At 33.7% G+C, this 15,435-nt stretch overlaps 1 protein-coding gene across 1 annotated transcript in view; it reads left to right on the top strand.

Annotated features, from left to right (window-relative positions):
* ANKRD31 (ankyrin repeat domain 31) overlaps positions 1-15,435 on the top strand; it is a 109,657-nt gene that overhangs the window by 31,458 nt on the left and 62,764 nt on the right. The window contains exons 9-11 of the mRNA XM_032468389.1: positions 31-140; positions 6,187-6,342; positions 13,442-13,584. Of these exons, the coding sequence (XP_032324280.1) occupies positions 31-140; positions 6,187-6,342; positions 13,442-13,584 (409 nt within the window). The remainder of the gene's footprint in view (positions 1-30; positions 141-6,186; positions 6,343-13,441; positions 13,585-15,435) is intronic.

Below are 15,435 nucleotides of genomic sequence, written 5' to 3'. Positions count from 1 at the left end.
GTAATTTTAAAACCACATTTATTTTTCAAGAATGCAGAATCTTGCTTTAAGGATTGAAGGTAAAGGGAAGACTGTGCATTCATCCAGACTCAAGAGTAGAGAACAGATCAGGAAAAACAAAAAATTTACACGGAAGAATGGTAAGGCATATTTTATTTCTTTACTTCTTTAAATAAGTAACTTAAAGAAACATATAATTCTGGTACTAAAAAGGATTTAGAGATACAACTTTCTCATTTACTGATGAGGAAGTTCAGAGAGGTTAAGGATTTTTTCCCAGCACTGCACAGCTCATTAGTAGTATAACTAGGACTTGATCCTGAACTTCTGCCTCATAGGCTGGTATATTTCCTATACTTGTACTGTTGAGAGGTTAGTTTCAGAACCCTTTTCAAATTTAGATGTTTGACCTACTTGTGGTGTGACCAAGCTAGCATAGGCTTTGGGAAATTATACCAAGAAGAATAAATAGAAGAAAGAAGGCAATTTTTTTGTATTTTTACAGTGTTGTTTCTTTGTTCCTATAAAACACTAAAGAATGAAGTAAAAAACTGTCAGAAACAATGAGAATTTAGAAAGACTATTTACCAAATAACAGATAATTGTTCAGTTGGCAAAATTGAAATATGGGCTGTAGATTAAATGATAACATTGTATCCATGTTAAATTTCCCAAATTATAATTTAGTTATATAAGATAATGTCCTTGTTTTTAGAGAATATGACTTGAGTATTAGTGAATAAATGGACATGGTGTATACAAGCTACTCTTTATGTCTATATGTGTCTGTGTGCATATATATGTGTGTATAAGGAGGGAGAGGACAAAATGTTAACAATGGATGAATCATTTGTTTTATTTTTACAACGTTTTTAAAAGTGAAATTATTTCCAGCTAAAAAGTTGAAAAAATTCAATAAACCAAAAGAAGACAAAAATACTTTATATATATATATATACACACACACACACACGTACATATATAAATATATATAACCCAGTTACAAAATATAAGAGAAGATCCCGTTTATAATAGTTACACAGGAGAGAAAATACCTACTTACATACCTAATCAGAAATTGCCACACCTGGAAGAAGAGAGTATGAAATTCTGCTGAGGTACATATAGAAAGACTGAAATAAATTGAAAGAAGAACCTCATTCTTGACCATAAAAATTCAGTGTTGTAAGAAATTTTTCTTCTCCCTAAATTTTTCTATAAATGTATGAGAGCTCAATCAAAAACAGATTTTTGTTTATTGGTTAATTATTTTCTTTTATTTTATTTTGCTTTATAGAACAGAAGGTTAGCTATGAGAATGATAAAAAATCTTCGGTGGAAAGGTAAATATAAAAGACTAGCCAAGAAAATTCTGGAAAATAAAAGCAAAGGGGAGTGATGGTGGAAATGTAGATTGGTGCAGCCACTGTGGACAACAGTATGGAGATTTCCTCACCGTACAGTCCAGCAATTCTACTCCTGAGTGTTTATTTAAAGTAAACAGTTATTCTCTCAATAATAGAGTTTCAAAATACATGAAGCAGACACTAATAAAACTGCAAGAAGAAATAGACAAACCCACAATTACAGTCAGAGATTCCAGTACCACTCTTTCAGGGATTGGGAACTCATTATAGTAACCCAAGTGGACAGATTATCAGTAAGGATATAGAATATTTAAACAACTCTGTCAACCATCTTGACTTATGTAACATTCATAAAACTTTCCACCCAAGAACAAAAAATCATGCATTCTTTTCTAATGCACTCAGAATATTTATCAAGGTATTTATATGCTGGGCCATAAAGTAAGTATCAATAAATTTAAAAGGATTAAAGTCATAAGGAGTATTTTCTCTGACACCAAATAGAATTAAATCAGAAATCAGTAACAGAAAGATCTCTATAAAATCTTGAAATATTTGGAAACTAAACAGCACACTTTAAAATAATTCATGGGTTAAAGAAGAAATTTAAAGGAAATTTGAAAGTGTTTTTAACTAAAGTAAAATGAAAATACAATATAACAGTACTTGGAGATGTCATGAAAAGAGTAATTAGCAGGGGAAATTATAGTACTAAATACCTGTGTTAGAAATGAACACTCTCAAATCCTTGGCATCAACTTCTGTCTTAAGAAACTAGAAAAAGAAGAGTGAATGAAGTCCAGAGTTAACAGAAGAAAGGAAATAGTAAAGACAAAAACAATAGTAAAGCAAAGATCAATGAAACAGAAAACAGAAAAAACCTATAAAACCAGTATCTGGTTCTTGGAGAAGATCAGTAAAATTGATAAGCCTCTTCCAAACTGACCAGGAAAAAAAGGAAGACATATATTACCAGTATCAGAAGCAGGAGAGGTAACATCATGACATGATCTACAGATATGAAAAGGATAATAAGGGAACATTATGAACAACTTTTTGCCAATACATTCAGCTTTGATGAAATGGACAAATTCCTTGAGAGACACAAATTATTAGAAAGAAGTGGGCAACCTGAATAATAATATATCTATTAAATAAATTGCATTTGTAATTAAAAACTTCCTCAGCAAAAACTAAATCAACAAAAAAACCTCTAGGCCCAGATGCCTTCTATATTAGTCTGCTAGGGCTACATGACTAAATACCACAAACTAGATGGCTTAAATGACAAATTTATTTTCTCACAGTTCTGGGGGCTGAAAGTCCTGGAAAAGTGCTGGAAATTTTGGGTTCTGCTGCGACCTCTCTTCCTGGCTTGCAGAGAGTGCTTTCTTGCAGTGTCCTTTTTGTGTGTGCAGAGAGCTCTGGTACCTCTTCCTTTTTTATAGGAATACCAACCCTATTATATAAGGAGTTCAACTTATAAATTTTGTGATGACACAGTTCAGTCTGTAACATCTTCCCTGGTGAATTCTACCAGACATTTGTGGAAGATATAATACCAGTTATCCACAAACTTCTGCAAAAAATTGAAGATGAGGAAATGCTTCCCAGTTCATCTTACGAGGTCACCATTAAACTGACACCAAAATCAAAGACATTGCAAGAAAAGAAAACTGCAGCTCAGTATTCTTCATGAACTTAGATGCAATAATCTAAATTAAATTTTAGCAAATCATATCCAACTTTATATCATCATGAACTTCCAACTATTCAACTATCTAACTTTATAATATCATGACCAAGGGGATTTATCCCAGGGATGCTGGGTTGGCTTTACATTTGAAAAATCACTGACTATAATTTGTTATATTAATAAACTAAAAAAGAAAAAGCATATGCTTATCTCAATAGATGCAGAGACAGATTTTGACAGTAATCTAACATCCATTACTGATGAAAACTCTCAGCAGACTAAGGATAGAGGAGAACTTGGTCACCGACAGAGGGCATCTACCAAAAAATACATAGCTATCATACTCAGTGATAAAAGGCTGAGTGCTTTCCCCTTAGGATCAGAAGTAAGACGGATGTCTGCTCTCAACGCTTCTGCTGATCATTGTACTGGAGGTTCTAGCCAGTACAATAAGGAAGAAAAACAAAAGGCATCCATATTGGAAAAGAAGTAAAACAGTCTTTAGTCACAAATGATGTCATCATGTATATAGAAAATCTGATGGAATCTACAATAAAAGTTACTGTGAGTTTAGCAGAGTTGCAGGAAATGAGATCAATATACAAATATTAGTTATATTTCTATATTCTAGCAACAAACAGTAAAACTTGAAAACCAAGCAATTAGTGAAATTTATACCACAATATCAAAAAATACATAGGGATAAAATTTGACAAAAGATGTAAAAGATAGGTATACTGAAACCTATAAAATATCATTCAGAGAAACCGAGGAAAATTTGATGGAGAGAAATGGAGAGATACAGCTTGTTCATCAGTCAGAAGACTCAATATTGTTAAGATGTTATTTCTACTCAGATATATTTATGGATTCTAAACAATCCCAATCAAAATCCTTGGAGGGTTTTTGGCAGAAATTCAATAGCTGGTTCTCAAATTCATAAGGAATGCAAAGGACCTAGAATAGTAAGACAACTCTGGTAAAAAATTAAGTTAGAGACTAACACTACCTGATCTCAAGAATTATTATATGGCTATAAGTAATCAAAACAGCATGACACTGCAGTCAAGATAGGATGATAGATCAGTGGAAGGAGAAGGAAGTTCAGAAATAAACCCTGAGCTTTGACAAAGTGGTGAACAGTTGGATATCCATATGCAGCACAATGTTGAGTGTCTCTCTCCATATATTTAAAGACTGTTGATTTTTGTTTTGGCCAACAAATTACTTGAAGATCAGCTTGATCCTTTCAACACTGAAAACCCTGTCAAGCAAGTCTAGTGTAGGCTTTACTCAGGGTCTAGTTTAGCCCTGTGATTAAGACATGACCCATTAAGGGTCTCTCTGAATGCCCCAATTGTTCAGCAAGGTCTCTCTCTTCAGGCTGGCAGTAATGTGAATGTCTCCCACCCTGTGTGATCTCTGACAGCTGTCAGTTTATAGTTCCTGGGTAGTTGTTCTTGCCTGGCCTCATGATGATTCACCCCACAGATAAGCGGTTTAGTATTCAGATGACAACTCAAGGAGCGCTCCTTATAGATTTCTAGTACCTTTTCTCTATTCCCTCATCTTTAGGTGCCCTACCCTGCAAATGCTATTCACCCCATCTTCCTCAAACTCTAATCTGTCTCCTTAATTCAGCGGAGTCACCTTGGTATTCTTGTGCAATACTCTGAAAAGTCTCCAGACAAGAAGCTGGAGTGACCTTAGGGCTCACTTCAGTGTTTGCCTTCACTCAGGAAAGACATAGATCTGAACTACCTGTTTTGCAATGTCTGAATATACCTTTCTTCCCCCCATATATTTTGTCTAGCGTTCTAGTTGTTTACAATGGGATGGCAAGTCACAGTTTTTTAGTCATGACTGGAAGTGAATGTCTTTGATGACTAAGTTTTCACTGATGATTTTTGTATTCTTTTTAATTTGATATTTTTAATAAATTACATAATTATAACAGCAAGTACAAGCTGGCAAAGACTGATCTGGGAGTAGAGACTACTGATTTTTGGTAAGCATATAGTTTATCTGGTGGGAGCAGAATGGTTTGTAGTTTGGAGTGGGGAAGGCAGTCTCAAATTTTCAGCAGTTGGTTTGTTTTACAGTGCAACTGAATGAAGGGAATCAAATAAAAGCAAAGCAGTAAATTGTGGTCCATTAAGAAATCTGCTGTAGTACCCAATTACCTTTCTGAGGTTTTAGAATGGGGCAGGTTATTCAGATCAATACTGGAAAAATCTATCATGAAAGCTGTTCTGAAATTCAGGAAAACCAAAAATTGGCAGGATTTGGATTATCTAAATCAGAAGTTTTTTTAGCATTTTAGGAGGCACGGTGGAAAAATGGTACTCGGTATACATAACTTGGAAAACTATTTTAATTGTGTATTTCCAGCTTAAGAAGTCAAAACTGTTTTACAGATCAAGATCATAGTTCTTTATTTAATTTCATGACAACTATTTTCAGCAGAGAAAGAAAACTTAGCATTCTCTTTTCTGGTCTTGCTGGGGTTAATTTTTGTATCTTCCTTATGCACTTCTGAGATTTTCTCCTCATGATTTTATAAGACATTTTGGTCTTACAACATTTTTTTAGGTTTAATAACATCTAATTCTAGATTTAAATAATCTCTTTCACCAGAACTTTTAAGAAGGTAATCTGTCAGTCTTCTCATATGTGTACCTTTCCTGGGGTTTCAGTCAACATAAGCTGATTACATGATTTATAATTTAGTCACATATTTTCAAACTAATGACATTCGTCTTTTTCACTTTTTGCATGTAGATACCATTATAGTTGGGTTAATGGATGATACTTCTTCATAATATACCTTTATTCCAGAATATTGACAGGATTCATCCTGTTAACCTATGTTCTCTCTGATTTTCTATTTTTCAAGAAAACATTTTATTTTATTTTTGGTTTTTTTTTTTGAGGGAGGGGTGGCAATTAGGTGTAAATATTTGTTTATTTAATGGAAGTACTGGGGATTGAACCCAGGATCTCATGCATGCCTAAGTGCATTTTCTACCACTGAGCTATACCCACCCCATGATTTTCAAACCTCAAGATTTTAAGGATTATTAATTTTTTTTTAATTTTCTTTTGTTCATTCCCTCATTTCAGAAAAAATGAAGATGAATAAAATGTCTCTTTCTAACATTAACCGGAGAAACATTTTTGGAGAGAACTTACTGTATAAGGCTGCTCTGCACAATGACGCTGGTCTTGTTCATCATTACATAAAAATGGGTGGAAATGTTAATCAACCAAGTTACGCTGGTAGGTTGCAGTTACCACCCTCAGTTCTCTTGAAAGTGGTTTGTAGTTTCCTGCGTCACTACTATGAAGGTATGGTAAAGTAGGCCTAAGGCAAGTCTCAAACAGAAACTTTCCAGGTAATTTTTCTGCTTAGGTAATGCTTCACCATCATCTCCCAGGGCAGTGGTTAAGACAACAGGGAGAGGTGGGAGAATAACATTCTGTTTCATCTTCAAAGGTTATGCCTGCCTGGGGCCCATCAGCTGAGCCACTTGCAGTGGCATTGCACAGAAGGATGAGGCTCCTGGGGCTGGCTTGCTGGCTTTGCATGGGCCTTGTTACTATGAGATTCAACTTTTCTCGGAAGGAAAATGAGGTCCACAGCTGAAAGAAGCTTATGGTACACTGAATTTTGGGGAAAACTGATGATAAAGTGATAGATGTGCAGCAGGGGCAATGGCCAGGGAAATGGAGAGAACAGACTATGAGGTAAAGCGGGTGTGGCAGGAAGCTCAGAAGGAATAGTCTTCTGCAGAGGCTGGATCTCTGGTACAGTCTCCTGTAAGGAGAACCTGACATGTTCTCCTGGAGAGGAATGATTCCTTAAAGGCACTTAAGCGCTTAAAACACCAAGCAACACTGGGCCAGCCTAGATACTGCTTTTATGTGTCCATACTTGTACTATTGTTTCTAGACTTTCTGGGTGTATGAAACAGTGCACAAAGTCTAATGGTACACAGAGATCAACAGCACAATCCATGGACAGGCAGGTGATTATGAGTGTACTCTCAGCACTTACTTAAGCAGGGCCTGGGTTTATACCATAATCAGGGTTTTAATGACTGTTATTCTAAATCTCATACCCAGGTCAACTGTCATGGTCTTAGGGTATCCCTCAACTTACTTGCTAACCAGAGCACTTGCTCCCTTGATTTTGAGAAATATATGGTTCTTTCTCTTAGTCTGTATCGATTCCTTAAGTTCAGGAGTAGTTCTGCATGCTGCTAACTTGACTTTGTGGATTTCCCAAACATCAATCTCTCTTTTAAAAAAAATTTTATATATATATACACACACACACACACACACACACACACATATATACATATATATATATGTATATGTATATACACACGTATATATATGTATGTGTGTGTGTGTGTGTGTATGTATGTGTGTGTATATATATAAGTATAGTCAGTTTACAATGTTGTGTCAGTTTCTGGTGTACAACATAATGCTTCAGTCATACATGAACATACATATATTCATTTTCATATTCTTTTTCACCATAAGTTACCACAAGATAGTAAATACAATTTTCCTGTGCTATATAGTATGAGCGTATTGTTTATCTATTTTATATATATATATTAGTATTTGCAAATCTTGAACTCCCAATTTATCTCTTCCCACCTCACCCTGTAACTGAAAATTTGTTTTCTATGTCTGTGAGTCTGTTTCTGTGTCGTAAATAAGTTCATCTGTCTTATTTTTTTAGATTCTACGTATGAGTGATATCATACGGTATTTTTCTTTCTCTTTGTGGCTTGCTTCACTTAGAATGACAATCTCCAGGTCCATCTATGTTGCTGCAAATGACATTATTTTATTATTTTTTATGGTTGAGTAGTATTCCATTGTAGAAATATACCACAACTTCTTGATCCAGTCATCTGTCAGTGGACATTTAGGTTGTTTCCATGTCTTAGCTATTGTAAATAGTGCTGCTATGAACATTGGGGTGCATGTATGTTTTTGAATTAGAGTTCCCTCCGGATAAATGCCCAAGAGTGGGATTGCTGGATCATATAGTAAGTCTATTTTTAGTTTTTTGAGGAATTTCCATATTGTTTTCCCTAATGGTTGCACCAAACTACATTCCAACCAAGACTGTAAGAGGGTTCTTTTTCTCCACACCCTCTCCAGCATTTATCATTTGTGGGCTTTTGAATGATGGCCATTCTAACTAGTGTGAGGTGATACCTCATTGTAGTTTTGATTTGCATTTCTCTGATAGTTAGTGATATTGAGCATTTTTTCATGTGCCTATTGGCCATTTTTATGTCTTCACTAGAGAATTGCTTATTTAGGTCTTCTGCCCATTTTTGGATTGGGTTATTTGTTTTTTGTTATTAAGTTTGTATGAGCTATTTTTATATTCTGGAAATTAAACATTTGTGAGTTGCATCATTTGCAAATATTTTCTCCTGTTTGGTAGGTTGTCTTTTTGTCTTGCTTATGGTTTCCTTTGCTGTGCAAAAGCTTGTAAGTTTAATTAGGTCCCATTTGTTTATTTTTGCTTTCATTTCTGTTGCCTGGGTAGACTTCCCTAAGAGAACATTGCTAAGATTTATGTTAGAGAATGTTTTGCCTATGTTTTCTTCTAGGAGATTTATAGTGTCTTGTCTTATATTTAAGTAAACCATTCTGAGTTTGTTTTTGTGTATGGTGTGAGGGAGTGTTCTAACTTCATTGATTTACATGCTGCTGTCCAGTTTTCCCAACACCACTTGCTGAAGAGACTGTCTTTTATCCATTGTATTAAATATACCACAACTTCTTTATCATACATCTGTTGATGGTCATTTAGGTTGTTTCCATATGTTGTCTATTGTAAATATTGGGGTTCATGTGTCTTTTCAAATTATAGTTTTCTCCAGATATATGCCCAGGAGTGGGATTACTGGATCATATGGTAAAAGCTTTTAAGTTTAATTAGGTACCACTTGTTTATTTTTGCTTTTATTTCCTTTACTCTAGGAGCTACTTCCAAAAAAAAATTACTGTGATTTATGTCAAAGAGTACTCTGCCTATGGTTTCCTCTAAGAGTTTTATAGTATTTGGTCTTACATTTAGGTATTTAATTTAGGTATATGGTGTTAGAGAATGTTCTAATTTCATTCTTGTACATGCAGCTAGCCAACTTTCCCAGCACCACTTGCTGGAGAGACTGTCTTTTTCTCCATTGTATATTCTTGCCTCCTTTGTCATAGGTTAATTGACCACAAGTGCATGTGTGTTTTTCTGGGCTCTCAGTCCTGTTCCATTGATTTATATGTCTGTTTTTGTGCCAGTATTCTATTGTTTTGATTACTGTAGCTTTGTAGTATAGTATGACATCAGGGAGTGTGATTTCTTCAGGTCTGTTTTCTTTCTTAAGAATGTTTTGGCTATTCAGGGTCTTTTGTGCTTCCATTAAAATTTTAACATTTTTTGTTCCACTTCTGTGAAGAATGTCATTGGTAATTTGATAAGGATTTCATTGAATCTGCACATTGCCTTGGGTAGTATGGCCATTTTAACAGTATTGATTTTTCCAATCTAAGAAGACGGTATATTTTTCCATCTGTTTGTGTTGTCTTCAATTTTTTTCATCAGTGTTTTATAGTCAAAGTACAGGTCCTTTGTCTCCTTAAGTAGGTTTATTCCTAGGTATTTTATTCTTTTTGATGTGATAGTAAATGGGGCTGGTTCATTAATTTCTTTTTCTGTGATTTCATTGTTAGTGTATAGAAACGCAGCTGATTTCTGTATATTAATTTTGTGTCCTACAACTTTACCAAATTCATTGATGAGCTCTAGTAGTTTTCTGGTTGCTTCTTTAGGGTTTTCTATTTATAGTATTATGTCATCTGCAAATAATGACAGTTTTACTTCTTTTCCAATGTGGATTCCTTTTATTTCTTTTTCTTCTCTGATTGCTATGTCTATGACTTCCAAAACTTTGTTGAATAAAAGTGGTGAGAATTATTCCTGATCTTAGACAAAATGCTTTTAGCTTTTCACCATTAAGTATGGTGTTAGCTATGGGTTTGTCATATATGTCCTTTGTTAAGTTGAGATATGTTCCCTCTGTGTCCACTTTCTGGAGAGTTTTTATCCTAAATAGATGTTGAATTTTATCAAAAGCTTTTTCTGCATTGATTGAGATGATCACATGGTTTTTATCCTTCCTTTTGTTAATGTGGTGTATCACATTGATTAATTTGCAGATATTGAAAAATCCTTGCATCCCTGGGATAAATTCCACTTGATCATAGTGTATGATCCTTGTAATGCATTGTTGGAGTTGATTTGCTAGTGTTTTGTTGAGAATTTTTGTATCTATATTCATTCGTGATATTGGCCTGTAATTTTCTTTTTTTGTGGTATCTTTGACTGGTTTTGGTATTAAGGTATTGGTTCTTCTTTGACCTTTGAGCATAAGGTCGCAGACTTTTGTACTTTCTTCCCTACTGTAAGCATTTAAAGCTTTAAATTCCCTCTAAATAATGCTTTTGCTGCATACTACATTATTGATATGTTGTATTTTCATCATCATTCAGTTTGAAATATTTTAAATTTCTTTTATGATTGCTTCTTTGACCCCAGGATTATATTAGAAGTTGTTTAATTTTTGAATATTTGAGGATTCTTCAGATAACTTTCTATTATTACTTTCTAATTCAGTTCCATTGTGGTCAAAAATATACTTTCTATGAATTTGATCCTTTTACATTTGTTGAGAATTGGTTTACTGCCTAAGATATGGTCTTTCTTGGTAAATACCCCATGTGCACTTGAATGTTTATTCTTCAGTTGTTGTTAGTAATGTTCTATAAATGTCACTCAGATTAAAGGTGGTTGATAATGTTCAGATCATCTTTGTCTTTATTTTTTATCTAGTTGATTTGTCATTTCCTTAGAGGGTTGTTGAAGTCTTCACAACTATGGTTGTGGAGTTATTTCTACCTTTAATTCTGTGAATTTTTGCTTCTTGTATTTTGCTTGTTATTTGCTTCTTGTATGTAAGCTCTGTTATTAGGTAGATAGGCAGTTGTAATTGTCATGTTTTCCATTACATTGACCTTTTTATCATTAAGAAATATCCCTCTTTATCAGTGAGGGGAGGTTGTGGTAGAGTGCATGCTTAACATGCATGAAGTCCTGAGTTCAATCCCCAGTACCTCTTCTAAAAATAAATAAATAAATAAACCTAATTACCCATTCCCTAAAAAAGAAAGAAACAGAAGAACTTAAAAAAAGAAAAAGGAAAAATAAACAAACAAAAAAAATTAAAAAAAAGAAATATCCCTCTTAAATTCTGGTACTACACTTTGTCTTGAAGTCTACTATGTATGATATGAATATAGAAATCCTAGCCTTATTATGTTTCCTCTCTGTTTGCTATATCTTTTTCCATCCTTTCATTTTCAAACTATCTATGTATTTATATTTAAAATGTAGAGGCAGCATATAGTTTCGCTTTTTTATCCATTCTGACAACTTCTGCCTATCTAATTGGGGTGAGTAGTCAGTTTTCATTTAATATAAATATTTGGACTCAACTGCCATTTTACTAGTTTTTTCTTGTGTACTTCAGCTTTTTTTTTCTTTGTCTTTGTATTATTTTATTGTGGTTACTCTAGGGATTACATTATACATTTTTTAGTGTTTCATACTCTCCTGAGAGTTAATATTGTAATACTTCTTATAAAATGTAAGAATATTGAACACATCTCCCTTATCCTTTATGTTGTATCTGTCACATATATTACATCTGTATACAGTGTAAACCCCAAAGCATAGTAATTTTTGCTTTAAGTACCCATATTCATTTTAAGGAAATTTATAGGGAAAAAAATTCTGTTAACTGTATATTTACCAGTTTTGGTACTCTCATTTCTTCCTCAAGGCTTTCTAATTAAAACTCTAGGAGGAACTCCTGTAGTAGTTCTTAACTGGAGTGATTTTACTTCCAAGGGGACATTTAGTAGTTTCTGGAAAAATTTTTAGTTGTTACAACTATGATAGGGATGGGATGCTGCTGGCATCTGGTGGATTAAGGCCAGGAATACTGCTGAACATTGAACAGTGCTAAGAACAACAGAGAATTATTTAGCCCAAAATGTTGGTGCCAAGATTGAGAAATTGGTTTATGGAGAAAGTTCTGGAAATGTTAGTGCCTAGATTGAGAAAGTCTGGTTTATGGAAAGAGTAAAATACACTTTAACATGCAACTTTTAGGTTTTATTACATCGCTTATATGATTTATTGGAATTTATTAAATATGACCCATACCATTGCTTCTGACTAGCAAAGAAAAGAGATACTTATCTGATGACTTGTTTTCTTGGAGCAGTTTGTAGTTTGTTAGTTGAACTACTGTAACTAACTTCTTGCAAATAGGAAGAAAAGAAATACACAGTTGACTCTTGAACAACATAGGTGCTAGGGGTGCTGAGGTTCTGTGTGGTCAAAAACCCGAGTATAACTTATAATCAGCCCTCCGTATCCATGTTTCCTCCTTCTGCCAACCCTGGATCGTGTACTACTGTAGTATCTACTGTTGAAAAAAATCTGTACGTAAAGTGAACCCACTGCAGTTCAAACCCATGTTGTTCAAGGGTCAATTTATGCTTTCGAACTGACTTCTGTGTAGTCCTGCTAGCTGGGTTACTTTAATGAAAGTACCTTGAGCTATAAATAAGACTTTTCCCCTACTTCTTCACGGAAGAATAGTCTGCAGTCAGCATTCTTTATGAACTAATAATGACCCCACTTATATCCTTTTTATTTGAGAGGGGCAGGAATAGTTTAAAGTATTTTTTACTTTTCATTTTTTTCCATATAAATTCCAACAGAGTTAGGGGTAGGAATTTTATTTGTCCATCAGATTTTTTGAATCCACAAATAATATAGTTTGCTTTCATGGTGAGATTATCTTGTCTCATATAACCAAAATATTTTAAAAGCAACAACTTAGAATTAGAGTTCCTATTTTAAGGGCAAGTGCAAAATATTATTAAGATGGAGCAATAAAGTCCTACTGTATAGCACAGGGAACTATATTCAATACCTTGTAATGGCCTATAATGAAAAAGAATATGAAAAGGAATATTTATAGATAGATCAATATGTATAAATGAATCACTGCTATACACCAGAAATTAACACAACATTGTAAGTTGACTATACTTCAATTAAAAAAAAAGATGTAACTAGTTTCAGAGTTAAGAGGAAATGCCTTATACAAAAGGAGAAAGATATAAATGTTTGCTATTAGAATAAAGGAATTACCCAGCTGGAAAAAAGATGACAAATATAAACAAATACCACTTCTTTTTTGTATAATAGGTTGGACAGCACTGCATGAAGCTAGTGTAGGAGGATTTTATCAAGTAGCAAATGAACTATTAAAAGGTGGAGCAGATGTAAATATCAGAGGAATGTACCAGATCACTCCCCTACAAGATGCTGTGATGAATGGGCATTATAAGGTACTGTGATTCTTTTGTTTGCAGAGCAAACACTACATTGTGCAAGTATTAAAAACAAGATTATACTGTATAGCACAGGGAAATATATACAAGATCTTATGGTAGCTAACAGAGAAAAAAATGTGACAATATATATATGTTCATGTATAACTGAAAAACTGTGCTCTACACTGGAATTTGACACAACATTGTAAAATGATTATAAATCAATAAAAAAATTAAAAAAAAATCTCTGGGACCAAGCAATAGAAAAGCAGATAGGAATTCAGTTTTGGTCTTTTCTGCTAATCAATACTCAGAATTTATAATAAAATTTTACTGTGTGATGGGTTGGTTGTGCTTAGTATGGTAGATGCCATTTTACACGTTACTTTTAATAAATACAGAATGTATTTTTGTTACACATAGTATTTTTTTAAACTTCTTTAAGACTCTTTTTGTATAATACTTTATAGACTTTAGGAGAATGTTTCCTTCTTAGAGTGTGAGACAGGAAAGCCATGGCACCCCGATGCTGGACCCAGCAGCTGGGGAATGTGAGCTTCTTAAACACTCCAGAGTTGAAGGAATTTGAACATATTATCTTACAGGCATTGACTGTTATATTGGAAAGATACGAAAAGGTAGGAATGCTAAAAGATAATATCCTATTTTTTAAGTGAAAAGCAGTTTAAAAATGCATACCATTTATTTGAAATACCCATAGTAGTTCAAATCTGTGGAGACAGAAGATTAGGAATAGGAGGAGATAGAGGGTGGTAATGGAGAGTGACAGGTAATGATTAAAGGGTTTCTTTTGGGGGAATGAACATGTTCTAAAATTAGATTGTGGTTATGATTGCACAACCCTCTTAATGTACGAAAAAACATTGAATTATATTCTTTACATGGGTGAATTGTTTGGTGTGTGGTTTATATCCCAGTAAAACTGTTAAAAAATAAATACATTCTTTTAAGTGTGGAAAAGGCAGAATTTATGAATTACAGATGATCAGCTCAGAGTGATTCCTTAGAAAAATCTGGAACAAATTATTGAACATATGCTAGGAGACATTTAGGCAAGAATGTAGTGATCTTTGAGAATCCACGGACATCACTAACAGCAAGTCATCTCAGACTAACCTTGATTCATCTTTTATTCAGCTCTCTTTGTTAGTATGTAAAGGAAATGGTATGACAAGTCAATGTAAGTTACCACAATTTTAACAAGCTTTTATTTGATCAAGTGTCCTGTGGTATATGAGTATATGAGATGTTGAATTGGAAATTCATTGACAGTGTTTTTGGGATTCACATATATTGAAAATATACCCCTCAGAGGTGGTGATTATGCATTCAATTTGTGTTTGGATAAAGTTCGATTATATACTCTTATAAAGTTTGATTATAAACTCTATTAGACTGTAAAGAGTCAAACTTTCTCTCCAGGCTGGAACATGTATGGTACTTTGTCATTGCTGGAAATATTTTTACAAAATCCCAGACATCATACCATTGTACCCATAAGTTCTTGTGTCTCTGCATCTCTAACAGATAAGAACATTTTTTGTTATTTCACCTAATAAAAACTAAGTTTCGTAATACCATTTAATAATAATATCCAGTCCATATTTAGATTTCCCAACTTATCTAAAAATGTTTTTATTGCAAGTTTTTGTTTGAAACAGGATCCACCAAGGTCTGTACATTACATGTATTTGTTGTCTCTTAAGTATTTTTTTAAATTGAAGTATAGTTGGTTTATAATGTGTTAATTTTTGGTGTACAGAGTAGCGATTCAGTTATATATACATATATATATATACTCCTTTTCATATTCTTTTTCATTATAGGCTATTACAAGGTATTGAA

The sequence above is a fragment of the Camelus ferus genome, chromosome 3 (assembly GCF_009834535.1).
Source record: "Camelus ferus isolate YT-003-E chromosome 3, BCGSAC_Cfer_1.0, whole genome shotgun sequence".
NCBI classification, from domain to species: Eukaryota; Metazoa; Chordata; class Mammalia; order Artiodactyla; family Camelidae; genus Camelus; species Camelus ferus.
This window is presented reverse-complemented; position numbering and strand designations above follow the sequence as displayed.